This window comes from Oryzias melastigma, linkage group LG5 (assembly GCF_002922805.2).
Source record: "Oryzias melastigma strain HK-1 linkage group LG5, ASM292280v2, whole genome shotgun sequence".
In the NCBI taxonomy this organism is placed as follows: domain Eukaryota; kingdom Metazoa; phylum Chordata; class Actinopteri; order Beloniformes; family Adrianichthyidae; genus Oryzias; species Oryzias melastigma.
This window is the reverse complement of record NC_050516.1, coordinates 3,848,864-3,876,312: the sequence shown is the minus strand read 5'-3', so window position 1 is coordinate 3,876,312 and position 27,449 is coordinate 3,848,864. Positions and strand designations below refer to the sequence as shown.

Below are 27,449 nucleotides of genomic sequence, written 5' to 3'. Positions count from 1 at the left end.
TTGCAAAAAAAAAGAAAAAAAAAGGCAACTGAATTTACTTTATTTTGTTAGAACCTGTAAACCATTTTCAGTCCGGGATGTCACACTCACTCAGTCCAGTTCTCATTTACAGACTGATCAAAGTTCCTTAACTCGTTGATCACTTGTTTTAATTTATCATTTTAATCTTTGGGAGTTTAAACAAATAGAATAAAGGAAAATTATTCGTATATGTCTGATAAAAGTACCTAAAGTGTGTAGTGAGAAGTTTTAAAGCATTAAAACATGGTCCTTCGAGGGCCCAAAGCGCTTCACAGTCACAGACCCATTCACCCATTCACACATTCACACACTGGGGGCTCCGCTGTCAAACACTGGCGCCAACCCTCCACCAGAGGCAATTCAGCATTCAGTGTCTTACTCAGGGACACTTCAACATAAGGGTGGGCAAGGCGGGAATTAAACCCTGCAATCTTCCGATCAGGAGTCGACCACTGCACCACATCTATAATTACAATAATAATAAAAAAACAATAACTACTTTGCGGATTTCCTATACCGGATGCTTTTGGAACATAACTCCAACGATAAACGAGGCACTACTATATATATAAAAAAAAAAAAAATCCAGAGCTTGTTTATCATCATCACTTCCTGCTGTACACATCACCATTTTGTCACTTTCAAAATAAAAACACTCGCCACTAGCATAGCCGTACGCCGTGAGCCCATAGCGTTAAATAGGATTAAAGATATTTAGGTGTCAAATAAAGATTCACACTGTGAGACATCTGCACTGAGACCAACATGTGCCCTTTAAATTGTGGTGTTTAAATGGATTTTTCTCACACGTTGGCTTTTTTATTCAGGAAGGCTTAATTGGTTCATGAATTATGAGTCATGAGATTACTCACCGGCAGCCGTGAGTCATGTTTTAATTAACCTCCTGAAAACACACGTTTCCAAGAGAAAATATTGCACCTTAACAGTGGATTTTTTTGTTTCTCAACGTCGTGTATGTTTTCATTATTTTCGGCAATGCAAAAATGGAGTAGAACATTTTTTTCCACCTTTATAAATGGTTCCAAATTAGGTAAAAAGTTAATAAAATAAAAAAATATTGTAACAAAAAGTTATTTTATAAATTTTAAACTATGGGATCACTCCAGGTCATTTTTAAATTTCCCTAATCCAAAATGATGGTTGAAAAAAATTGGATTGTTAAAAAACATTTGTTTTCTTTTTTTGTTTTTTTTTGTGGAGCATCCTGACAAAGTGTTTGTAACTTTAGATAAAAACAAACTTAACCTCACTTTTGTTGAAAAATAGAAAAAAAGTATATAAATAAATAAATTCATTAAAAAAAACTGCTGAAAAAGATTCCAACATTACCATAATATCAAATTACGCCTTAAAGTTATTACTTATTACTCTACGTTTTGATTCAAAGTCAAATTTTGAGAAAAAGGTTAAAAAATGAAATACCACTCTCCTAAAGAACTTTATAAGCAACCATCGAAGAAGAATGAATGCGAGCTCACCTCCGCCCTCTACAGTTGCAGTAGAGGTACTGCCTTCCTCACCTTTTGTCTTTTCAGTGTAGCGTCATGTCAGATTTTAACAAGAAAATTAATAAAAAAAAAAAACATGAAACAGGTTAACTGTTATATGAAAGTGTGTAATAAAAAAGTATATAGTCTATAAAAACATTTTAATAAACCATTACACTGATAACGTGAGATACTAAAAGCCTCGACCCAGTTTATAAGGAAATATAATATGTCATCAATGTCCATCTCATGTTGGCAGATGAGGATGACTCTGACTGAAATAGATGTAAAAAAAACAACGGGGCAGATGGGAATAATGTCTGCAACTTCAGTTGTTCTTTAATGTTTCAATTATTTTTGTCTTTTTTTTTTTTACTTATATATCTATTGTGTATATATATATATACATACAAATATATGTCAAGGCTTTTATATCTGTTATATATATATATAGTTAAAATAAGTAACTTTGCTCAATTATAAGTTTTTTCAAAATAAAAGTTTAAAGAAATGAATGTATGATATACTATGTTTTGGCATTTGTCTGATGATGGAAGATATCTTTTTAAAAAAATAAGCTTAAAATTGCATTTCTGATTATTTCTTTATTCAAATTACGGAGAAATAAATACTGTTTGTAAAAGAGCGTATTAGTGACCCTGAGTTTTAGAGTTCCTGCTCCACTACATTCTTATGCATCTTTGTAGACGATCAGATCCATTAACGTCTTTGTTTTACTCATCGGAGCTGAAATCTGACTCAAGGCTTTACGGCTGGATAGCTACAATGTTGTTCGCCATTTTTGTTGCACCAGTAGTGTTAGGGTGGGGGGTGTGAGGGGCTGTAAACTAGAAGCAGTGTAAACAGAGAGCTCTTGGTTGCTAACAGTCCCGACAACAACTCAGAGGCAAATTTCGTAAGGACCACCGCCACTCTGCAGAAACTATGTCGAAGTAAACAACTAGTTTTTTTTTTTTTTTTTTTCTTTTTTGACTTTAAGACATTAAACTCAGGAGCTCGATTTGTGCTCATGTAGCCTACCTTAGGTTTTTTTATTTGTTACAAAAATCAACAACTAAACCAAACATTTGACCCCATGTTAACCAGTCGTATTGTCTTTGATACTCACATTTCTGAAACAACTATCTCATTAACTAGCTAAAACTTTCTTTAAAAACGTATCCATGTCCATGTTTGTCTACGTCCATTCTGCCATGTAGTTCACCATCATTCCACTAGGGGCAGTAAAAAGGATTTTCCTACTCATTTCAAAATGGCTGCTTCCGTGAACAGTTTTGGCGGGAAAAAGTTTAGCTAATTTTCAAAACTTTGCAGTTAGAATAGCTCATCTAATATTATTATTTTTTGTAAATAACTACTTTCTCCATTGATAGAATGTAACATTAGTTGATAATTGATTCTTAAGAATTTAGTTACACCGTGTTAAAAACATATTAATTAAATTTGAGGCAGTGGTTAAATAAGGTGTTTTTTTCCACTTGCCAGTAGTTTTGTATGTTAAACTAACCTTGTTGTGACAAAAAATGAACCAAATCAATAGCTCATGAAAAAATTATGATCTTTTTTTTGGGGGAGATTTAATCAAAGACATCCTTTTTTTAAAAAAAATATTTTTTTCTGTAAATTCTTTGTTGTAGTGGGTTATATGGAGTTAAATTCATCCATATATTTTTATGTAATTTATTTTGTATTTTGCATCCTTTAATAATTGTTTCCCTGTTTTTCCTGCCGCCCGCCTGCCATGAAAGCTCTAACACAGCACCAAAACTGTAAAAAAAAGTTGTATCAATTAGCAAAAGTTCTATAATTTGTTACATTTATAATTATTAGTTTTCATCAAATTAAAAGGTTATTAGTTTACTCAACTTCAAAATTAATTTTGATAAAAACTAAAAGTTTTTAAATATAAAAAATTACAGGATTTTAGTTGATTGATCCGATGCTTCACTTTTTACAGTGTATGTTTGAAACCTCCCAGCATTTTTTTTGCTAGCAGATAAGCTGCAGATGAGGATGTTGAATGAAGACTGCTCGTTCTGCATAAACCTCTGCCTGTCCAAGGGATCATTTGCTGTGGTAAATTTAGTCCGTCTGCTCAGAGCAGCATCTGAGCAATATCATAGCACCCCCAAGAGGGAGCAACGGGCTGCACACTCTGAGAACAAAGTCTCAGTCCTCACCGAGGTGTGATGAAGATGGAAAGAACTGCAGGTTTGACGCCAGAGAGGTGATAACTTCTGCTGTGATGGTGACTGAGAGAGTCGAGACCAAAAGTGCCTGCAGTCATTGCAGCTGCATGCTCTCCTGCGCATACGCCTCCATTGTCTGCGTGTGATCTTACGAAACCACCGACTGTGTGTGTTTCAGAGGCGAGTTTCATCACCACGCAGCCGTCCACGCTGGACGCCACGGTGGGGGAGAGCGTGGTTCTGCCCTGCCAGGTGAGCCACGACCCGACCCTGGAGCTGAAGTTCACCTGGTTCTTCAACGAGCAGCTCATTCACTTCGGGAGCCATGACGGATTCTTCGAGAAAGTGGGCGGTGTAAGTACAACAAACCGAATCGTCTTTGTCTGTTTTCTGTTAGCAGAAGAACGAAATGTTTCCGTGTTTGTACCATTTATTGTTGACCAAACGGGAGGAAACAACACAGAAAAATATTTTTACTTTTTAAAGGGATGAAAGTTTCAAAAACGCTCCTTTAGACTTTTTTATATTAATTATATATGTTCAAGAAAGTGGAAAAATGTCAAGTTTTCCTCAGATATTATTCACAATCTAAATTCAAAGCGGCTGAAAAGAAAACTGATGACCCAGCATTCTAGCAGCATTTACACGTATCACAGACAAATCTTTTCTTTCTCTGAAATGGAAAACAGTCTGACCTCAGATTTGTGAGTAAAAGTTGTTTTGTGTGTGCGTAACAAGCGATTCGTGCATAATTTTTAAAGATTTGTGAGTGATTTAGTTTCAAGCTGTTGTCATTTTAATTTGTGTTTGTGTAAATTGTGTTTTGTATTTTTTTAATTTCACAGTTTTTTGCACTTATTCACAAGATCTATTACATAAGTTACAAATCAAGAATTACACACACACAAATCCAAAATTACGCACAAATTAGGTGTTAAACACACATAAATCAAGTTGAGTCTACTTTCTCTCCATAACAGACAGATAGAAACTGCTCTTGCTTGGTGGATCTTTGTTGGTGAATTCAAGGTCTTTCCTGTACGTATTAAAAAAAAAAAAACTGCAACAAAATTATCAATGTCATCATGATACTTCGCCTTGATATCAATATTATTGGTACTCATTTCAAATAACTATTCTCGGTCTGCAGAAATTATGTCGAAGAAAACAACACTGTTGTATTTTGGCTAAAAACAGCATAATCATAATGGAAACATTCTTAAAATACATCAAAAGAAGATCAGAGTGAGACTCAAACGCAGAGCTAAAATGGCATTCAATGAAAACTTTAATTTATGTCCCACTTTAAAGATATTTTTCCGTCTTATAATCGATGCTAGTGTGTTAAATGTTACATTTGCAGTACTGGAACTGGAACACGAACAAGAAAGGATGTGGGTTTTAATCCCTCCTTTTTATCCTCATTGCTCAATTGATCCAGCAAACTAATGATATAAAAGGAAAATCTATCGCGGGAGACGAGCATAAGGTTGCATTATATGCTGATGATGTAATAATTTACACAGGTGAACCAAATGAATCATTGCCCAGATTGTTCAAATGTTTAAATACTCTTGGATACCACACAGGATTGAAGTTAAACATGGGAAAAACTCAAACACTGACTTTGAACTATAATCCACCAACCCCATTACAGACCAAATTAAATCTCAAATTGGACCAGACTTAAAGATATTACCAAAGATATTACTAATGCAGCTAAATACAATTCTGAAAAAAATTACAGGACTGAGCACATAACTCAGCTGGGTGACAGTGGTGACTTTAGTGAGTGAAAAAGACTCACAATTGACCTAAAAATCAAATAAATGTCAGTTAAATGCAGCACTGACTGAATGGGAACTTGACTGAGTGATTCCTTCAGCCTCACCGGCTCCAATTAGTCAAAATTCCACAAACTTCTATTCATTAGTAAGAAGCTATTAGTCATTAAATGTGTCTGCTTCCAACAAACTCGATCCTAAATGGCCAGAGTGGTTGCCATAGAAACATTGACCCAGACCAGCTGGGACCAATCAACTGCTTACTGATGACGTCTGGCTCCAACATGACGACATCGCAAAAAAATTGCGACTGTATTGAATTAATTTATTTATATATATTATTTATGCTTATATTACCTATATTCTTTATTTATATATATATATATATATATATATATATATATATATATAAAATTCACAATATATAAATCTAAACAAATTAATACAATATTCCAGGAAGTTTCAATATTTCCTCTTTTTACCTGTAAATCTTATAAATTGTTATCCACAATTACCATTTCACAATCAAAAATGGTTTAAATCATAATTTATATTCTTCCATCTTATATTTTAACAACACCTTCTCTTTATTTTTGATAGTTGATTTTGATTTCCATTCATTGGAAACAAAAGAAAGCCACTTTTGGGTGACATCTCACTTTCCTCATATATAGCCAATGACTGGGAGCTACCAGGAGACGTTCCAGGTTCCTTTTCTGCTCCCTAAAACTCCTCCAATTGAAGAAAACAACCAAATGTTCCAAAAGTCCAGCCCTGATCAGGGCTTCAGGAGGAATCTTCTATATATTAGCGCCGCTCTGCCCTTATGGTAGCCCATCACATCGAAAATATTGATCCCCTTCAGTGATTTAAGTGACTTAAGGTTGCGAGGTGACTGAAGATTCATCGGTTCCTTTCGTAAGGCACATAATAAATTCCGCCGCACTGCAGAGGGAACATTTGTATCAGGTGTATTATTTATGGATGGAAAATTGCAACCTTTGGTTTATTTTGATACTGAATTTACATAGAGACCCGCCAGTCGATGGATACTTTAGAAGGCCTGCAGCTCATTGTGTTACACATTCCCTCATGTTGTAGAAAAGTGCATTTGGTCCTTTTTAGACCTGTAGGCACAATTATTAGGTTTCCATCTTTTTTTTTCTTTAATTTTAAGTTGAACCCTAATTATTGAATTAGAGTTGATCTTCGCTTCCCATCATTCATCTTCCGTCCCTTCCAGAAATCTTGGAGCGGCTCTGCCTCAGCGTTCAATTTCAAGCTGCCCGGCTGGACTCTGATAAAATGATAATGTAGGAGTGGAAGCCGCAATTACCGAGAGGCTCTCTTAAGAGGAGGAAAAGCTCTCTTAAAGAAAGAACTATCAGACCAGCCATTAGGCTGCTCCACATCACATCCCACAATCCCAATCAACCTATTAAAGCAAGTGCGTGTCTGTAATTACAGGGATGGGAAAAAAAATACAGGATGGTTTTCTTCTGTTTTGTTTGGAATACGGAGGAAAAGGCCGCTTGAGGAATTATGCATTTTCTTCCTTTTTTTTTTTATCTCTTGGTTCCCAGGAGCCAAGAAATGTCAGCATTGTTCTTGAATACCAATAGCTTTGGGGGCTGTTTGTGTTACCGTGTTGCTTATGCAAGCCTGTGTCTCTGTGTGCATGACGGTGCTAAACGGCAGCAGCATTCGGCGGGGGACATTATGATACGAAACATCCAGCTGAAGCATGCTGGGAAGTACACGTGTGCAGTGCAGACCAAAGTGGACAGCATCTCCATCGCCCTGGACCTGGTCGTTAGAGGTGAGTCCCAGCAATCAGAGTTTTCGTGCTCTGAATGTGTTAGGTTTGTTTTGTGCTCTTGCCCGAAAGCCTTCTAACGTAATTATATACATTATTTACTGATGTTTGTGATGCTACGTTCAAACTGGGCTCTGAAACACACATTCAACCAACACTTCCAATAAAAAGTCTATGTAAACGCGCTCACATCTGTATTTTGTAGGGGTGTAGGAAAATGTCGATTCAGTGAAATATCGCGATACTTCATTTGGCGATACTTGTATCCATTTAAAATGCTGCCAAGGCCATATTTAATTAATCATTTGTAGGAAATTTAATTCCCTACCACTATTTGGCAGCACAGGACATCAAGTTTCTTTGAGCAGCTCTGGACGGCACCAAAACAAGAACAAGATCTCGTGAGAAGTACTGGTGTTAGTTCTTGTGTTATGAACTCATGAGCCGCTACAATGCGAAAATCTAACTAAAGGATGAGAACTGAACCAAAAATTAGTGCAAAGTTGGGACTGGTACTAAATAAAAACAGATTTAGATCCTTCGTGGCTTGAGTGAAACCGCGGACATTTGCCGCGCCCACTGTGTTCAGAGCTGAATGCCAAAGACAACGCGGGCCAAAGTTCTGCTGAGCTTAAAGTCAAAGGATTCTAATTAATCAGCCTGATGGATCAGAGTTACGTGTACAACACTCTGAAAGAATACTGTCGTTTTGGCGTTGAGAGGTGGAATAAGTGTTAACTTCAGCCTGTGTGAAAACTATTTTACAATTTTGTTTATGTGAAAGGGGAATAAATATTCAGATCAAGTTTTTTTCTAAGTTGCAATCTTATTTTTTATTATTTTCAATTGTCTGGTACTGTCTTAGGAAGTATCGAGATATATATTGTGTCACTATACATGTATTGGGATACATGTTGTATCGTGACACATGTTTCGAGATACGTATTGTATTTTGACACGTATCAGGATACGTATTGTATCGTGACACATGTATTGGGATGTGTATTATGTCGTGACACATGTATCGAGATACGTATTGTATTTTGACACGTATCGAGATACATATTGTATCGTGACACATGTATTGGGATGTGTATTATGTCGTGACACATGTATCGAGATACGTATTGTACAGGGATACGTATTGTATCGTGACACATGTATCGAGATACGTATTGTATTTTGACACGTATCAGGATACGTATTGTATCGTGACACATGTATCGAGATACATATTGTATTGTGACACATGTATCGAGATACTTATTGTACCGGGATACATATTGTATCATGACACATGTATCGAGATCCATATTATATCGTGATGCATGTACAGTATTAGGATACATATTGTATCGCCAGACTCTTGCCAATACACACCCCTAGCATGCATGTGTTGCTACACAAGTTTTAGGTCAATTTTTGGGTTCTATGTACAAAAATGTGCAGCAATTGAAAGCGTGCTGAAAGTTAAACCACTTGAACTTTGACCAATCAGGGGCTCGGATTTGGGGAGTATGCTTCTCAAAACACGAAAGTGCAACCGATTACTGAATTATATACAGCATCTGTACCAGCATCCTCTTTTTATGAGTCCAAGTGACAATAAAAGTAGATCTTTGAGGGATTACAACCTTTGGAATGCCTTGGCTGCTTGGCATTTGGAAATGGAAAGTGGAGATTTGAATCTAATTTTAGACTATTGATTATTAATGTATTGTGAGACATGTATCTGGATGCGTAACGTATCACCAGACTCTTGCTAATACGCACCTCTACTATATAGCGCACTAAGTAGTGAAGGAATTCGTACACAACTATTGAGTAAACCTAACAGTTTTTATTTAAACTAAAATTTAGGATGGGAAGACTCAGAACTCAGTTAATGACATAAGAGAATCTCGGTGTTGTTTTAGACTTTAAAAAAGTTCTATTTCTACTGATAATTCACATCATTTTTGGTGAAACTTGATTTTCTCTTGAAATGATGCAAATGTGATCATCTGCAAAGAATTGAATAGTTGTCTTTGTTTTATGTGGATTGATTTGGCCTTACTAATGAAGACATACATGATCTGAAATGTTTTTCCAGTAATATATTTCACAGATGTTTAAAGGAAATGTACTGTCTACTGAAAGTTTTACTCTGTTGAGCTTCTCTGCAGTAGCTGCAGGTTCTAAATCCACTTCTTCACCTCCCTCCCTCTTTCCTCCATTTTTCTCCTCTCTTTGCTGTCTGGCTTTGCCATCCATCAGGTCCCCCGGCGCCCCCGACCCACATCCATGTCGAAGAAATCACCGACACCACAGCCTCTCTGTCCTGGAGGCCCGGTCCTGATAATCACAGTCCAATTACAGCATACACCATCCAGGCCAGGACGCCGTTTTCCCTGGGGTGGCAGGCTGTCACCACGGGTGAGCTCTCTGGCCTCCCTCAGTCACACAAAGGGGAGCCGCTCTTCACTCCGCCTCCGGAATATTACAGATGTAATTTTTACACCAGAAGCTGACTGGCACACAGCAGCACCAGGATCATTGAGTGCTATTTTATCCGGCTCCTGGGAGCTCTGAAACACGGGATGGCGTCCTGATGACGAAGCAGGTTGCCAAGGATGTAATTTGATCGTGTAGCTACACAGCTCTTTTTTTTCTCATCCTCTTTAACGGCACCCTCAGTATTCACGCTTTACTGGTGTAATGCGCTTTCATCCACACTGTATACTTTGCTGTGGTGATATTTTTGTAAATTAAATCCTTTTCCTGTACAGCAGGATCGTTTTTCCAGCCTCATTGACTTGCAGCAGCTGGGTCATTCGTTTAAAACGTAAAATGACTCTGTAGGAGAACAAAACTCACAGAAAAAAAGTTTCTAGGAGTTAATGGAGTCACCTCAGTCCTTCTGAGTGCAGTAACGTTCTGCTTTTGTTCATTGTGTGCTTTACTGACAGTGTTATCTGCACTACTTCTGTCAGTCAGTCAAGCCTCATTAACTGTTTACATAAGGCGCTACACGTTAGCCACTTTAGAAGCTTTAGCCTCGTTAGAGTGTTCACAGTACCTGTAACTCACCACCTTGTACATCTCAAAACTGCTTCAGCATCAGTAAACAACCAGAATGGCTGTCTTTGTCTCATGCCAGTTCCCGAGGTGGTGGGGGGACGCCAGCTCACAGCCGCCGTAATAGACCTGAATCCTTGGGTGGAATACGAGTTTCGGGTCCTGGCAAGCAACAGAATTGGGACGGGCGAACCCAGCAAGCCTTCCAAACAAGCAAGAACAAAGAGCACCTGTACGTACATGATCTGCTTTCCACGTGTCCAAGATTCTACTAACTGGTTTAATTCAATAATTCAAATTATTTAGAGTTGAGATATTTTTTAAATGTTTTGGTGAAATCCACCAAAACATTTAACCATCTTTTTTTTTATGATACGTTGGGTGTTTTGGAAAGTCTGTGGTCACAACAATGTTAAGATGCAAAAATATTGACACTTTCTCAAATTTGACCCACACATGTTTAACAAAGTGCAACTGCATTGTAAAGAATAAATTATCAACAAATGTTGTATTCTGTCAATACAGCAAGAAGTCATTTAAAAAATGAACAATAGTAGATGAGGAAGTGTCACCATAATGTTTTGAAAAGCAGCAAAGTTTTACCCGCCAGAAGGGTCACTTCAGATTTCATGGAGGCGGCCATCTTGAAATGTTCAGGAAAAGGCCCTCTACTGCCCCTAGTGGAATGATAATCTACTACAGGGCAAAATGTTATGTAAGAAATATTACAATGGGTTTTTAACCCTTTATCACTGGAAATATTGGATACCCACAAAAACTAAACTATGTCTCATCTCCTAATTTATAACCTCCAGACTGTGCACAAGAAGCATACAACTGTGCTCTTACCACTTGAAAAGCTCTAATAGGACGCTTGCTGAGTGCACAGAACCTTTTTGGGTTGGAAAAAAAGAAAATCCATATGACATTTTACAACTTGTCACCAGCAGTAGAGAAAATGAATATGAACATTTTCACTCTACAGTCTCACCTTCCAGTTTAGGGTCTTCAGTTTTCGTGTGGCCCACCTGCGTACTCTGTACACATTTGCCTATTTTTTTTGCCCGCAATCAGTCCATCTCCACCTTTAAGGGTAGATGTGACTTAGGCATAACCTAAAGTGTTGCAAACTGCTTTTCTCCACAAAAACAGAGGGGAACTTAGCAGTTTTGGGGCCCCAGGCAGACAATAACATGGCAGTTTTAATAATTTCTTAAAAACATTCAAATGTTAAAGAAATGGATTTTATATATATGTAAATTGCTGTTGATGGAATAGTCCATTGCTACAGGGGAGGATGAAAAACGTTCACATGTCTTGAGTCATTTCAGTGATCTGGATTTTTATGACAGGCTTAAATAATATTGGGCTTGGAAATTATTTAAGACATTTTTTATACATTTTGTTGGGGGCTCCAGTCAATCGCCAACATTTGTCTAATGCAGAGGTCTGCAACCTGCAGCTCCAGAGCCACAGGTGGCTCTTTTATCCCTCCATGGTGGCTCTCTGGGTGAAGAAAAATTAAATATGAAATTTAAAAAATGTGGAGATTAGCTATTATTTTAGCAACATGCTAACATTTTTGGCTAATTTGTTATGTACTGGGGTTTTTAGGGTAATTTAAAGTTTAGCTTCTATTATAGCAACAGACAAACATTTTTTATGAATTTAGTTTACTGATGAAATTTATGCTCATTTGGGGTTTAGCTAATAATTCAGCAATATGGAGATGTTTTCAGCTAATTTGTTATCTACTGAAGTTTTTTTGGGATAATGTAGAATTAAGCTTCTATTTTAGAAAAAAAGATAACTTGTTTGAATAATTTAGTTTACTGAGGAATTTTAGGCCATTTAGCTTTTTGTTTCTAATTTGGCCTCAAATTAACATTTTTATGCTTATTTGGAGTTGAGCTAATATTTTACAATATGCTAACATTTTTGGCTAATTTGTTATCTACTGGAGTTTTAAGGCTAATTCAGTGTTTAGCTTTTATTTTAGCAACATGCTAACATTAACTGAGGAATCTTATGCTAATTTGGAATTCAACTAGTTATTAGGCAACGAGCTAGCATTTTCGCTAATTTGGCATCTACTAAAGGTTAAAGGTAAAAACGTTTAAAAAATCCCATTTTGAGAAATGCTAGTTTTTTTTTTATATTTTTGCTTTTGTTCATGCCAAAAAATAGACACAATCCAAATTTCCTAAATGCTAAAGTAAGACTATGTGGCTCCTTCAAGGTTTTTATCAGTAGAAAACAAGCCCAAATGGGTTTTTTACTGTTAAAGGTTGCCGACCTCTGGTCTAACGGTAAGTGCAACAGAATCAGATGATTTATGTTGAATGTGTATGAAGTAGTCAAAAAAGTGTCAACACTGGAGCTAAAGCTTCAAAGTTAAAGGTCTAAGGAAAGTTTGAATCCAGCCTTTATCTGAGGAGGCGTCTATCATGTGAATGGTTATGTAGGATTAATCTTCTACTGGAGGTTTAGTTTAGTAACTATTGAAAATGTTGCCAGGAAATGAGTGTGGAGCAAAAGTAAAACTTTGAAGCTTGTTTCAAAATTGTATAAAGTTAACATTGCTTTGGTAAAAGTTAGCGGGTGAATTGTTGGCCACAATTCTTGTTCCGACTAAAAAAAAAAAATCTGTTTTCAAGGTTAAAGCTTGAGTCCTTTGAGCTCAGCGCTCTGACATTTGCTGATGAGGTGCTGTGGATTTGTGTTTGTCATCGGGGAGAAGAAGCAGCAGCAGCGGCTGAGAAAACGATGACATGTTTCTTCTGTGAACACGCTTCAGCTGATCTGTCTTCTTCCTGCAGCTCCGAAGGTCACACCAGCTAATGTGAGCGGAGGCGGAGGCAGTCGCTCCGAATTAGTCATCACATGGGAGGTAAGCAGGCTTTTGCTCAAGACTTTTTTTTTTTTTCACCAATCAAGAATCCAGCCAGGCGTCATTACTTTTCTTGGGTTGGAATCTCTGTTTCATTCATAACAAGTGAACAGCTTAATGTATGGCATTTCATTTTTTAAGAAACAGGGAGGCAATAACGGCTGCTGTCACCCTGAGAGAAAGAAAAATGCTTTTGAGGTTTCAATAAGATAATTAAACTCAATGGTTCTGTCAAACTCCACTTTTTTCCTTTTTTTTTATACAGATTATTCACCATTTTTCTCGTTTTATGTCTTTCTTTTTTCTTCCTGTTTATTCCTGTTTCTGCAAAGCTCCTGCATATCAGTGGAGCTTCAATAGCTGGTATTTTCAGGCCGCTCAGAATCACCCGCTGAGAAATGTTTCACAGAGCCGCCGTGGATGTTTCAACACTTAAAGTGTAATGGTCGCTTTACAAAGCTGACATTTTTGCCTCGGCTCTGGTAAAATCTCCCAGGGAACTTTCCTTTTGTCACAGAAACACAGATCAAGGGTCTGTGTGTGTTTTTTATTTTTTTTATTTTTATTTTTTTTAGGAAAACAGAAAAGTCTCGGATATTTCTGACTAATAAAAAAAGCTGGAGTCAAAATATAAAAAGTGACAATAATTAAAAAACAGAAGCTGGGATATAACATAGATGTTTTAAACTCAATATTGGCTGAATTGTAAATAACAACATTATTTGAGCTAAAAACAATATTTTTGTCCTTTCAAAGTCAATACATTTTATGTTAAATGTCAAAATCTTTATTTCGATTAAACAATTTATTATAGCAAATCTAATTTGATATTTCCATAGTTAGTGAAAACACAGCTAATGTTGCTATAAAAGACAGATTTTCAACTACTTCAACATGTAACATGTTTTATTTTTTTATTCGTGTTTTATTTATTTTATTGTATATATAATTTTGTTATGTTAATTTTATTTCCAGTAAAGTCACTTATCATCGAGTCATTTTTGATGAAGAATGTTAGTCAAAACAATTGCAAATAAAGATTTATTTAAAAAAAAACACGTTAACGGGTTAATTAGCATTTTTAACTAATTTTAGCTAAACTAAGGGTTTGATTTAAAAAAAAAAAGTTTTAGGTGTTTTTAGTCCAGTTAAAACTATTATACTAAGCTATTTTGTGTGCCTAAGAGTTAAATGTTTTTGCGATATTATAATTTATATTGCAACATTACTAGCTTGTTGACTTTCTTCTTCCACGTTTTAGCATTTAGCTCCTTATTTAGCTTTTTAGCCGGTAATAGTCGCACAGCCGTCATCCTTTCTCATTTAGTATTTCAGTTTCAGTGGATTTTTGTCATTTTTTTTTAAAAATATGTTCTGCTTCTTTTATACTTGCAGTTAAGCCTATTTAGCCTTGAAATTCAGAGGTTTATCTAAAAAAAATGCTTTTTCAAATTCTTAAACTGTTTACTATAATAAATTTAAAAAGTAATGTATTTAAAATGTTTTAATCACATTTTCTGCACTGTACATTTATTAGCGTTTAAGTATTTAAGCTTACTTATTTCAGATTTGCATATTTTGTTATTAAATTTAGTATTAGTTTGGTCTCATCCTTTTCTAGTAACAGTATTTTACCTTTTTAAAAAGCTACTTTAAATTAAAAATATTCATTTTCTGATGTTTTCAACTGTAAAGATATTTTGTGTCTTTAAGTGTCATAAAAGGTTGGAACTTCACAAAATCAATACAAGTCTTGCTCCCTAAGTAAACATCTGGAGAGCTTAGTTTCAAGTTTTATGTAAATATAAAACAATTATTTTTGTGAGAGCATACATGAGAGAAAGTTGTTTTATCTTCTAGAACAGTCCGCTGTAACAACCATCTGTGGCTTGTTATCAAATTCGGTTTCTGCAATCACATTGAATGCTCTGCTCTGTGTTCATCTAGTTTTGAATGTCTAGAACCAGAACGTTTAAATTAAGATGTGACTGTGCTGTTTCCCTTTCAGCCGGTTCCAGAAGAGTTACAGAACGGACCGGGATTCGGCTACGTGGTGGCTTTTCGACCCCACGGCGCTACGGGTTGGATGCAGGCGGCCGTCCCATCCCCCGAAGCCTCCAGATACGTCTTCAAGAACGAGAGCATCCAGCCCTTCTCGCCCTTCCATGTGAAAGTCGGAGTTTACAACAATGAGGGGGAGGGACCCTTTGGACCCGTTATCACCATCTACTCTGCTGAGGAAGGTCCGTGTGGTCTGGTATCATACACGATGTGGGCAACAATTTCCACCTTCTGTTTGCATGGAGGGAGATCTTATCGATTTATACATTTCAGCTTTCTTAAATGCAACTCCTCCTCGAGTAACAGCAGTGTCCTAATGTACTGGAATGTAGGAGAGGAGGACCAAAAAACCCTCTGGACCGTCAAAGGTTCAGGATAGATATTCATAGAGAAGGACCTAAACTGTTATAGAATACTCCTTCACTGTATTTACATTCCAAAAAGGCTTGAGGGGGATGTCTGGATGGTGGACAGCTTTTCTCTACAAGGATTTGTCAGTTCAAGTCTGATCAGTTGTTGCACAATGCAAAGTGTTTTCTGCATTTGACCTATCTAGCAGGGAGCTGTTTAGTGGTTGAACCCCCTAATCCAACCCCTTAACCCTGAATGTTAAGGACACATTTGGATCCCATTTTTAGAGTCTGTAATGTGACCCGATTGTAGATTTAAACCCACAACCTCCAAGTTATAACACAAGGCCACTGAATTAGACCTTTAAAAAAGCCTTGGTCCATTTCTGGACCACCATAAAAGCCCTTAGTGCTGCTGGTTAATGAAAAAGCTTATAGTTGTTTCAGTTTTTTCTATAAATGTTGTTGGCAGATACCATTTCAATTCAATCACGGTTTTTATTGTCTCACAAGACGTAGGATTGACCCAGAAATCAGAAACTTCAGGGTTGTCCTTTAGATGCATCGAGAGCACCAATTCTTCATCTTATTCCTTCCTCCTGTTAACAACCCTTCGAGTGGTAAAAGTCTCACCGTCCTTTAGGATGATGTTGTGTTGATTTACCCAACAGGATATTTTGAGGCCTTTGTCTATGGACCGTTTATGTGCTTTAAAAATATCTAGATCACCATTGTGAGATTGGACAACCCCAACGTCTTGAGAGCCATTGTTCTACTTTTGTCTCTAGATATATTTGTTTTATTGATTACCTGGATGGGGTGTTGTGAGGTCATGTGGTCAGATGTCATTTCTGTCCCTCAGATTCGACAATTAAATTGGTTTTATTTGGTTGGAGCCCAGAAGAAGCCATTTTCTGTCTGTGATGTCACACTCACTTATTCCAGTTTTTATATACAGTCAACAAAGCTAAGTAGAAATGACCATTTTCCCCAAAACCTGGATGACAATAGTGACGGCTGTGTCACTTCTAGCGAGTAGTAGTCCTAGTTCAGGCTTATGGGGAGTCTTAAAAGTCTCAAAAGCATTACATTTATGAATTTGGAAAAAGTCCCTTAAAAAAGTCTTGAATTTTGATATCTGAGCCTTAGAAACTGTGCTGTTTGAAAATTCTCTGCGCGTTTTTTTACCATGATTATTTGATCAAGTAATAGAAATAACCATCAGCAGAACCAGTCGTTATGCACCAATGCGCTAAATGCTGAATACCTGGTGTAAAATAATGAAGGGAAAAAAGGGGAGTGCACTAAAGCGGGACAACCCACAAACAACAAGATAAGAAGCAACAGATTTGATCATAAAATGGGAAAAATCAATACAATGGGGAATAATTAATACAATGAGAAATTGGTCTTAATTTTTGATACACATGGCCTTAAAAAAGACCTAAAAATTCTGAAATTTAACTTGAAGAAAATTGTAGGAAACCTGTAGTTGCTAACTTGGCTTCCTAGAGAAAAAAACTGTTTTGTTTGCCCTGTCAAAACTACTGTCAAAAGTCTTGTGAAATGTTTGAAAATATGACAAAAGATTAGGGTTATCAATCTTTTTAGATCTAAAATAACACAACTTACTTTAAATGTGATGGTTCTCAGCTTAATGCCTGTTGTTGCAAATATGCAACAAACCACTTCGGCTGCAAAATTACCTAAATGTAGCATATACATAAGCAAAAACACAAGTGATTTCCTTTTTTTTCTTTTTTTTGTTGTTGTTGGAAATAAATTCAGGTGTTAAAATGTTGGTAACATAAATGGTGCAAATGTCTTCTTTTTTAGAGTAACAGTCGTTTTAATTGTTCATCCTTCAAAGGTTTTTCATGACAAAGCCTAGAAATCAATACTAGAGCTGGTTCTGCTAACACTGGACCCCTGCAAACAAACTCTCCTTTTCCTTCGCTGCGTTTTTGATGCTCTCCCTTTGAGGTGTCATCAAAGCCGAGTGATTCTCTGCAATCTTTTTGAATTGGGCTCCAGAGCCTGGCCGAGCTCCCACCAGGGTCCGCGCCAGGAGCCTGTCGGCGGCGGAGATCGAGGTTTCCTGGAAAGCTCTTCCCTGGAACGCCAGCAAGAGGAGGGTGCTGGGCTACGAGGTGAGCAAAAAAAAAAAAAAAAAGCCATGTCAGGGTGTGCGTGCACACGGCAAGCAAACGCTGTTAAAGCGTGTTCTTCTCCATTATTGATGAGCGTCTCAGACTCGTGCACCTTGGGCATACGAGATTATAGCCTCCTGCATGCATAATGGTCGGGTCCCTCGCCTGTGGCTTTCGCTCTGCTTACCTAAGCGCTGTGACCTCTGATTAGAGCCAGAGAGGCTTTAGCTTCTGATCCACACAAAAGTGGCTTTGCATCCAGTTAATTTTTGTCATTGAAATTCAGTTTATTATTAAAGCTCAGAGTATTTTCTTGAACGATTAAATCACACAGAGGAATTCAGATGTTTTTTCTTGAGCTCAGTAATCCTGCTTTGTTTCCTGTTTTCTCAGACCTTAAAACTCTAACATTTGCCTTCCAGTCGACTTCAACCGTGGCAGAAAAGCTTTTAAGGCGTCGTCCGCCTTTCTGATTCCGATTCCGCTCTGCCTTTTTGCTTTTTCAGCTGAGGTACTGGAGTCGAAGCGAGCGCGAGGACACGGCCAGCGTCCAGAGGACCGTCGGCAACCAAACGTCCAGCGTCATCCGGGGCCTGAGGGGCAGCACCTCCTACTACGTCTCCGTCAGGGCGTACAACACGGCGGGGACGGGACCCCCCAGCAGCACCGTCAACGTCACCACCAAAAAGCCGCGTACGTAACCATCCGCTCACGTATCTATACGCTCAGATGCTTCTGATCTGACCGTCGTCCTCTCCTCGCAGCTCCCAGCCAACCGCCGGCCAAAGTGATGTGGAACACCTCCAACTCCAAGATCATCGTGAACTGGGAGCAGGTCAAAGCTCTGGAGAACGAGTCGGAGGTGACGGGGTATAAGGTAGACGCGGCGCAGCCTCTTTGCTTTCTCCTCATTGAAGTGTGCGGTTCCACCGACTGTGGCTTCAACCTCAGGTTCTCTACAAGAAGAACCGGCACAGCCGGCCCAGCGTCATGGAAACCAACACCACCTCAGTGGAGCTGGCGCTCCCCACCGATGAGGACTACATCATTCAGATTAAACCATTCGGAGAGGGCGGGGACGGCAGCAGCAGGCAGATCACCATCCCAAAGACGGCAGGTCAGTGGAAAGTATTTAATAATAATAATAATAATAAAGGCACCCCTTGACAAATTCAGACCATCTAGTAAAATGTTTACCGAAAGTGCAGAACAAAGTTATTAAATGTTGTTTTTGTTTATTATAAGGACAAAAATGAAACCAAAACCTATGCAGTTCTATGTGGGAAAGTTATTGCCCCCTTGTGGATCTGGTTCTGAGAACCATCTTTTGTCTTATTGTAGCTCCTATCTAAATTTAGACCCATTAATGGTCCTCAGGCCATGGACCAGTACCGTTTCTCGGGTCATATATTTTCCAGTATTTCTATTTTTTTATCGGATTATGAGAAGTTTTATTTTGAAAAGCTCCTTAATTCTCTCTTCCACATCCGTCTGACTCAATCTTGAAGGATTTCACTCTGGGAAATATGCAGCAACTCACTGTAATGTTACGAGGAAAAGTTTCATATTTAGAAAACATCAGTTTTTCTGTAGTTTCGTTTTGTTGTGTTTATCCAAAACACCTCAGAAGTCAGGTAAAGACGAAGTTGGCATCTTGATTTTTTTTTTTCACTTTTAGGGTTGAGGATTAAAGAAAAATATATGGTCACATTTTAATTCGACACAAAAGGTAGTGATGAAAAAAAGTTTAAAGAAATACTTTACAGAAAATGAAAATTAACTTTTCCCTCAACAGTTGAGGGAAACTTGAAGTTCCAAATCAGACGCCATCTTCATCCTTGGACAGGCTGGTCTGTGGCCTTAAAAGGGTGGGGGAGTCTGAGTAATTGAGGGTTAAACACTGAGCTTGCACCAGTTCATGCTTGATGGATAAAAAGTGAAAAGGGTCCTGTTCATGACCAAAGAAACGTTTCTGTCTCCTCAGGCACCAACGCGGTGGGCTCAGCGTCCAAGGTCTCCACCCTGTCGGCCCTCAGCACGATAGCGCTGTCCTTCACAGCACGGACATCTTTATGACAAATGGCTCCGCACAGCCGCTGCATCTGACGTGGACACGGCTCTGAAAGTGAAGCCCACTCTGGTGCGACTAAACCCACTCATTTTAGGCTTTAGAGGCAGAGGGAAGACGCTGGCAGCAAACCTTAACGCTTCGTCATAGAGGTGACACATGGAGTCCCCTTCAGCAGGCAGGCCAGGTAAACGAGATTGACCGATGTCATGACTCTGTCGTTACCAAAGCAGCTTTCATAAGAGAAAAATAAAGAGAAGAAATGTCTTATATGCATCTTTTTGTATGACATGTCGAGCTTTTATACATATTTTGGTTGGGTTTGAGGTCCGTCGTCATCTAGAGTTCTGATGCAGAGGTTTAGGAATGCTGTCTTCTGGAACATGAAGTGTATATCTCTGCATTTCAGTAAGCCTGGTATAGAAATGTCAGAAGGCCCGGATTTTCTCTTTGTTTTATCAACCTTCCGTTAAAACCAGATCAAGAACGAAAGCGGTTGATTTTATTGGACTTAAATCCAACTGTTAAAGCCTATTGACATATTGAATTTTTTTTAACGGCCTTTTGACAAAAAAAGTTTAAAACCTTTCTGCAAAATCGATGTCATGCGTTCACGATGTGTCCGTGTAACGTCCAGTTATCTCACTCAACTGAACAAAAACACATCTGCATTCGACTGGATTGGTCTATAGAAACCTGAGCTTCTTATACATTGAAGGGAATAAACACCAGTTTCTTTCTTCGTATTGACACTTCGACCTTGAAACAAACTGTAACCGTTTGTTTAGTTGGTTTATAGCAGTAAGTAAACGTAGAAATTGCGTTTCTGGTTTTCCGAATAGCCCCTAAAGTCATGACATTAAGGTTTTCCACAGGACTTTTTTGTTCATTTAAATTCCTAGAAAAAGCTACGAAACTCTGGACCCCGTCACCTGTTGAATCAACATTTATCCCCACATAAGGGGAAAAGCAAACATTTTTGTGCTAGTCTGTTTTGCTTTTGTTGCCATGGAAACACATGTTGCAAAGGGGTTCAGAAGGTTTTCAAAATCCAAGTTTAAGTGCTGCTGGTGACAGGCTCCATTTAGGTGACAAGTCCATAGCAACCATTGTGTTTTTTCCTCTTCTGGGGCCAATACACATGAGCGCTAACTTTCGTGTCTCTAGATCAAAGTATTTTTTTACATTTTCCATAGCAACCAAAGTTTATGCTCGCCTCGACCTCATGATTTCCTTGGTTGCATTGAATTCCACATGGAGTTTTTCAGCTTTGTATCAGATGCGCTGAAAGATTCTCTTGAACTCTTCATAGAAACATTTCTAGCTTGATGTCGGTGCATTGAGTCCTTATGAGAACTGGACCGAGTGAGGGTGCTGTCACCAAGAGAACGGCTTACATCCAGTTCCAATGAACGTAAGGCATTTATCGCCTTTTTTGTTTTTCAATAGCCAGACGTCGTCAGTTAGCAGGAATTGGTCCAGGTGGATCTGATTGTCTCTATGGTAACCACTCTCGCCAATCAGGAGTGAGCTTGTTGTAAGTCTACACCCCTAACTCTTGAAAGCAAGGTAAACAAAATCTATAAAATGTTGGACGTGAGTGGCCAGCCGGCACCGCCTACTTTTACTGAGCCGTCGGATTGGTTAGTTTACGAAAATAAATATCGTGAAAACGAAATGTGGATTAGCAAAAACATGTTAAGCAGATCAAGAAAAGTTTATTCTGACAAATAGAATGACTGTTAGTTTCTCTGTAGAAGTCTATGGAGGCCAAGGGGGCCCATATGGTTTAAAAGTGGGTTGAATGGGTTTGTCCGCAATTTCCATGGTAGCCTGACCTGTGTTTGTCCACATTGGCCTAAATGGACACTCAGTGGGCTGGTAAGCGCAGCCCACTGAGGGAGACTGGCTACGCTAGTCAGGAAGCTAGGCAGGACAGCGTAGCAAGCTCTGCTGTCCAGGGTCCGGCTGGGCTCGGAGGGTCACTGCCCAAGGGCTACCAGAGCAACCAAGTTCCACCTGCCCAGGGGCCAGCAGAGCCACTGAGCAGCATGAAGTAGTGTAGCCACTGCCCAGGGGCCAGGAGAATTAACTGGGTCGCTACCCAGGGGAAGGCAGAGCTAGTAGGGTCGCCAACCAGGGTCCGGCAGATCAACCTTTTTGATCTGCCCCGTCACCCTGCCAGCTCTGCCGTCCAATGGCCAGCAGAGCTAACAAGGTCGCCACCCCAGGGGCTGACAAAGTAAGCGAGCGCCACGGCACACGGACCGGAGGAGCTAGAGGGGCGCTGTCCAGGGTCCAGCAGATCAAGCAAACGCCATTGTCCTAGGTCTGGCAGAGCTAGCAGGGTCTCTGCCCCATGTGGTGGTAGAGCAAGCAAGCACAAAGCCCAGGGGCCGTCAAAGCTAGCAGGGTTACCACCCAGGGGCCGTCAAAGCTAGCAGGGTTACCACCCAGGGGCCGGCAGAGCTAGCAAGGTCACTGCCCAGGCTGCTGGTTCTCTGGGCAGTAAAGCCAACGTGGGCAAACACAGGTGGGGCCACCATTGAAACTGCGGACAAACCCAATTGGGGCCCACATTTTCTATTCACTTTTAAACCATATCAGGCCCACTTTGCCTTGCTGGTTGGGTTGGAGCCAGCGGGCACTTCCTAATTGGAAAATGGGGGGGCGGGGTCACTCAGTCCAGTTTTCATATACAATCAATGGAGAAGACAGGGTCCTTAATGGTTGAGCTTCAGAAATTGCCACGAAAGTCTAAATGTCACTGCGACTTTTGAACTTTTGAAAGTTTTTTTTTAGGAACGGTGGAGTTGTGGACCGAGCGGTTGGCGGCGGTGGGATTTATTTTTTCACGCCATAAAGCCGTCGACGATTGGCCTCAAACCCGGACAGGAAGTTGAATGGTTGTTGCAGAAGTCGATGGGAGCCTCCTCTCCCTTTCGGGTTCCTCTACTCTGACCGGACCCCCGCCCCAGCCCTCATTGTTTTTAGCGTCTCCAGCTATTCTTTGCCTTCTGTGTGCCTCATCATGAGTTCAAAATCCTCAGGTCCTTAAAGAGCCTTAACTGATCACATGTAAATGACAAACTCGAGCAGCAGCTGCGGTGATGTTTACATGCTGCTGTTACCATAGGAACTGTACATCCTTTTTGCTCGGGGGAGGGGGTGGGGGGCAGACTGAATGACATTCTGCAATACATATGAGGCCTGGTGCGTTTTTTTTTATAGGTGAACAAAGATGCTGCTGCTGATCCTTTCCTTTCTCCCATCGTCTCCTGACGCCACGCGGGGCTGCGGCCTGTATGTAGCTTGTAATCCAGCCGAGTAGTTCGTAGTACTTTGAGGGGGAAGTGTCGCTGGTTCCGCTCCGAGTCGCGCGCAACGTGTAAAATAGCGGTTTTGTACACTTGGGATCATTTATATACGAAGAACCTTTCTAAAGAGATGATATACGGGGTTTTTCAGCCTCTGGTTTCATACTGTAGTGTCGCTCAGCATGACTGTGCTTCGTCCTCCCGTCCGCCGGCTTCAACCCACCGAATGGCTTCAGCAGCGCCGGGTCCATGCATCCGATAGGTTTGTGTATACTGTGTGTGTGTATACCATTGTAAGGCCTTTGTCTCTGCTTCTGTCTGAGTCCGCCCCTCTGAGATCTGCTGAGTCTACTGTCTGTATCCGCTCCACAGGAGGCTTCCCTCTGTTGCTGTTTGTTGTTTATACTGTGTGAATAAAGATTACAGATTTGTAGAAGAACGCGAGGCTCGTCTGTCCTTCAGTTCAACACCGGTTGCCTTCATGCCGACTGGGACTTTTCTGAATCGGGTTTGTTTGCCCAAATTTGATCTGATTTATTGTTAAATAATAAACGCAAAAGTGAAACTTTCCAACTGTGAAATCAAGCATTTCAAAAATCAAACTAAGGTCTGAATTTCCTCACTACTTAGTGCCAGGGGCGGAGCTACAGGTGCCCCCCCAATTTTTTACTCAGTATTAATCTGCTTGTTGACAAAGAATAAAAAATCCTCACTAAAAGCTTTACAGTTGCTGAAAGCAGCATTAAATTAAATGTAAATATGGATTTTTGGCCTTCCACTCACCTGTTCTCATTTGCCCCTCCCCCTGCCCTAGCTCCGCCCCTGCTTAGTGCATTATAATAGGGAATTTGCCATTTTTGTGGGTGTCTTAATCTTTGGCTATGTCAAATTTCCCACCCTAACTCACTACTAAAAAACTATCTAGTGCCCTGGATTTTAAAAGCATCCGGACACCATGCTCACTACTTCTTTTTTTTTCTAAACAACGGATATGACGTCACCAATTAAAAAAAAATGAAAATGTAATAGATACAAACATTTCAAGAATCTATGTAAGACTCCACTGGTTTCTGATGATGAAAACAAGAATGGTTTATTTAAAAATGTACATGTAAACACTTGTTTTTTTCATAAATTGTTCAAACGCAATGCATTGTGGTCTATATCCGCTAACGTAGTGAGCATCAGTGCACGCTGGTTTTTGCAAAGACTTTTGGGGAATTTCAAGGGCACTGCATTTTGGAATGGTAGATTTGGACAGCACTAGAAAATGGCACTATATATAGTGAGTAGTGAAGGAATTCAGACATAACCTACAATTCCAAAATCCGGTTCAGTCTTTGCAAAAAACCTGTGTGCATCAATGCTCACTAGATTGGCAAATTAAGACCACAATGCATTGCGTTTGTATGATTTTTCATTTGAAAAAACGAAATTGTTGGATGGATGATTTTTTTTTTTTCATATATATAAATCATTCAAGTTTTCATCATCAGATCACACTGGATTCATAAATTGATTTAGTTTTTACATCAGCAGATTGGTGATGTTATATTTGCCAATTATAAAAAATATCAAAAATTGTATTGAACGCGTCTCCGACTTACATTTAAGAACTGATCTGATGAAAGTGGCATTTTTTAACATGTTCTTGTGGCATTTTTCTCATGAAGAAAATAAGATTAAAATAGCTTTTTTTTAGTGTTTCTTTATTCAAATTGTTGTGAATCAGGATCAGACAAAAAATACTGTTTAATAAAGATCATATTTGTGGAAAATATTCTGGGAGGGGCCACGAGCTCCGTGCTCTGCCTCATTCAGACGCATTTTTGTACACAAATAGATCCATGTACGTCTTTGTTTTCCTGGTCTGAGCTGGTTTCTGACTCACAACTGTAATGATACTCACTATTTTTTGTTGCACCGGTAACAAAGTGATGGGTGACGGGAGGGAACTAATGTCGCCCTGCAGCAACGCTTTTTTTTTGTTAAAATTGTTATAATTATACTCAAAGCACCACTGAACGTTTCTATAATAGATCAGAAGATGATCAGAGTGAAAATTCTTCAAAACCAAAAGAAAAAGGATTTTCCCTTCTGTTACCTGCAGATGAGGAAAACCTTGAGTAAAAATCTGCTTCCAAACTCAAACTTTTTATTTTTAAGTCTGATTGAAACTGATTGAAGATACTTTTAGTCTTTAGTTTTTTAAAACGTTTGACGCTGAGTTGTTCTGAAGCTTTAGTTCCACTAATTGAGGAACTACATTTTCATGCAGATTAAAACAGTTTGAAGCAGAAATCTGATGTTTGTTAAGATTATTTTGAGGTTTCTAGCAGAATTTCTAGCGTTTGGTGGGAGGAGCTCTTCAACCCGTCTGACATCATCTGGATCCTCCTGTGGTACAAAGACGCCGTGTTGCTGCTGCTGTTGTTTCAGACGGAGGACGACTCCATCTGCTCAGAAGCTCTGCGGGGTTTTAGAAGAAATGACTGCTTCATCTTCTAGGAAAAATAATCTGCTTTTATGTCATTTCATTTCCAGGTTTAAGGTTTTCTTGTCTTTTTTTTTAGCAAATTTGAAAAAGTTTTGCTTGTTGCTTTGGATAAATCAGCCTTTCACCTCCCAAAAAAACCCAGCCGTCATGTTAAAAAAAGAGAAACTTCCAGATTGATACAAAAACTCATCGGCCGACCAGACAAACCAAAGTTCATCCAGAACCTCAAATGACCTTTGACCCCTTCATTGAATTATAGGGAAAAAAAACTTTATTTTCAAGAAAGCTAAATATTAGGTTGCTTTGAGCAGAAGTTTTGTTGATTAATTGATTGATCTGGTTTATTTCAGGCATAAATTGTGGACGACTAAAAACTCATCACAGAAATAAGGAAATGCATTGATTCGTCACATTTGATTCATCAAATATAGTGATTTTTAACCAAAGTCAAGTAAAATTTGATTACCTGCTTAAAAAAGGGAAGAGAAGAACCAAACTAGTTTGATCCTACCACTACTGAGTTACTCCATGTTATTGTTTATTATAATTCGGCTCTGATCAGATCACATGCAGATTATTACACATAACATTTACTGATTATTGATTAATTTCAGTAAATAGTAAGTTCATTTTGTTAATTAAATCAGGGATTTTTTTTTTACATTTGTATTATTCATTTTTCAATCAATCACTTTATTTTTAGAGCATCTTTCATCAACATGCACAAGGTGCACAATGCACAAATGTAAATGAAAAGTCATGAAACACTAAAGAATTAAAGCAACACTGATCCAAAAACAAACCAACAGAAACACTTTGTATAATAGTTTAACACAGTAAAAGACAGAGATGGTAAAAATGTAGAACTAATCAACAATAAAATACTCCATAACCAAATAAACACATATTAGATTAATTATGTGAATTCTAATTTAAAAAAAGTCTCAAATGTATATTTAAAAATTAAATCAATCTCCAATCTCCAAAGGTCATGTATTCATGAGAACACATAAAAAACTAATGCTAAATCAATTTTAGTATCAATATTTGAAATATTAATTATATTATTGTAGGATTTTGATGGGAAGTAATGGGATTTTTTTTCTACTCACTTCTTTTTTGAGCACTTTATCACTTTGTTTATTGTGTTTATTTAACTTTCAGTGTGTTGAAAATAAAAAAAAGATATAAATCAGCCAATCAATCAATCGTAGCTGTACGAAGGAAAATCTTTGGACTCAAACTGTCATTTTAAAGCCTCCAAAAACTGCAGGAAAAAAAACATTTGAATGAATATAAATGTAATATTTTTTTCAGCCACAAGATGGCAGTGCAGCATTATTTTCCCAATTTCAAAAAACAAACAAGCCAGAGGACAAATATGTTCAGTTTTTATTTAAATTAATCGTTAGGGTGAAGCCCCGCCCCTTCAGAGCCGAAGCACAGACACAGGTTGAGTCGTTTGGGACGTTTATTTAGCTGCTATGTTTTTCATTTGGACTGAATGCAAGTACAGCACACACAAACCAAGCAGGGGGGGGGGGGCTGAAGGTGTGGGGGGCTTTACAGCAGAGCGCTTTGAGGGCAAAATTAACATCTAGCATCTCCTTTAGGACCCTCCGCCACGTTCATCTTCAGCAACACGTTTCTCCAGTGACCATTAAAAAAAAGTCAAATCAAACAGTTTTTAGTGTTTCCACAGACGCATCGACAGCAGGTC

General features: G+C 38.7%; 1 protein-coding gene across 3 annotated transcripts in view; it reads left to right on the top strand.

The window, feature by feature from the left end:
• cntn4 (contactin 4) overlaps positions 1-23,671 on the top strand; it is a 305,165-nt gene extending 281,494 nt beyond the window's left edge. For 2 of the 3 annotated variants that reach the window (XM_024269434.2, XM_024269435.2), the window contains 11 exons: positions 3,918-4,093; positions 7,222-7,342; positions 9,596-9,754; positions 10,479-10,628; positions 13,216-13,286; positions 15,295-15,529; positions 17,732-17,847; positions 18,354-18,540; positions 18,612-18,724; positions 18,799-18,964; positions 19,832-23,671. In XM_024269434.2, coding sequence (XP_024125202.1) covers positions 3,918-4,093; positions 7,222-7,342; positions 9,596-9,754; positions 10,479-10,628; positions 13,216-13,286; positions 15,295-15,529; positions 17,732-17,847; positions 18,354-18,540; positions 18,612-18,724; positions 18,799-18,964; positions 19,832-19,923 — 1,586 coding nt within the window. In that variant the 3' untranslated portion in view covers positions 19,924-23,671. The remainder of the gene's footprint in view (positions 1-3,917; positions 4,094-7,221; positions 7,343-9,595; positions 9,755-10,478; positions 10,629-13,215; positions 13,287-15,294; positions 15,530-17,731; positions 17,848-18,353; positions 18,541-18,611; positions 18,725-18,798; positions 18,965-19,831) is intronic. The other variant, XM_024269436.2, reaches the window with a different exon arrangement.
• Positions 23,672-27,449: the final 3,778 nt, after the last annotated feature.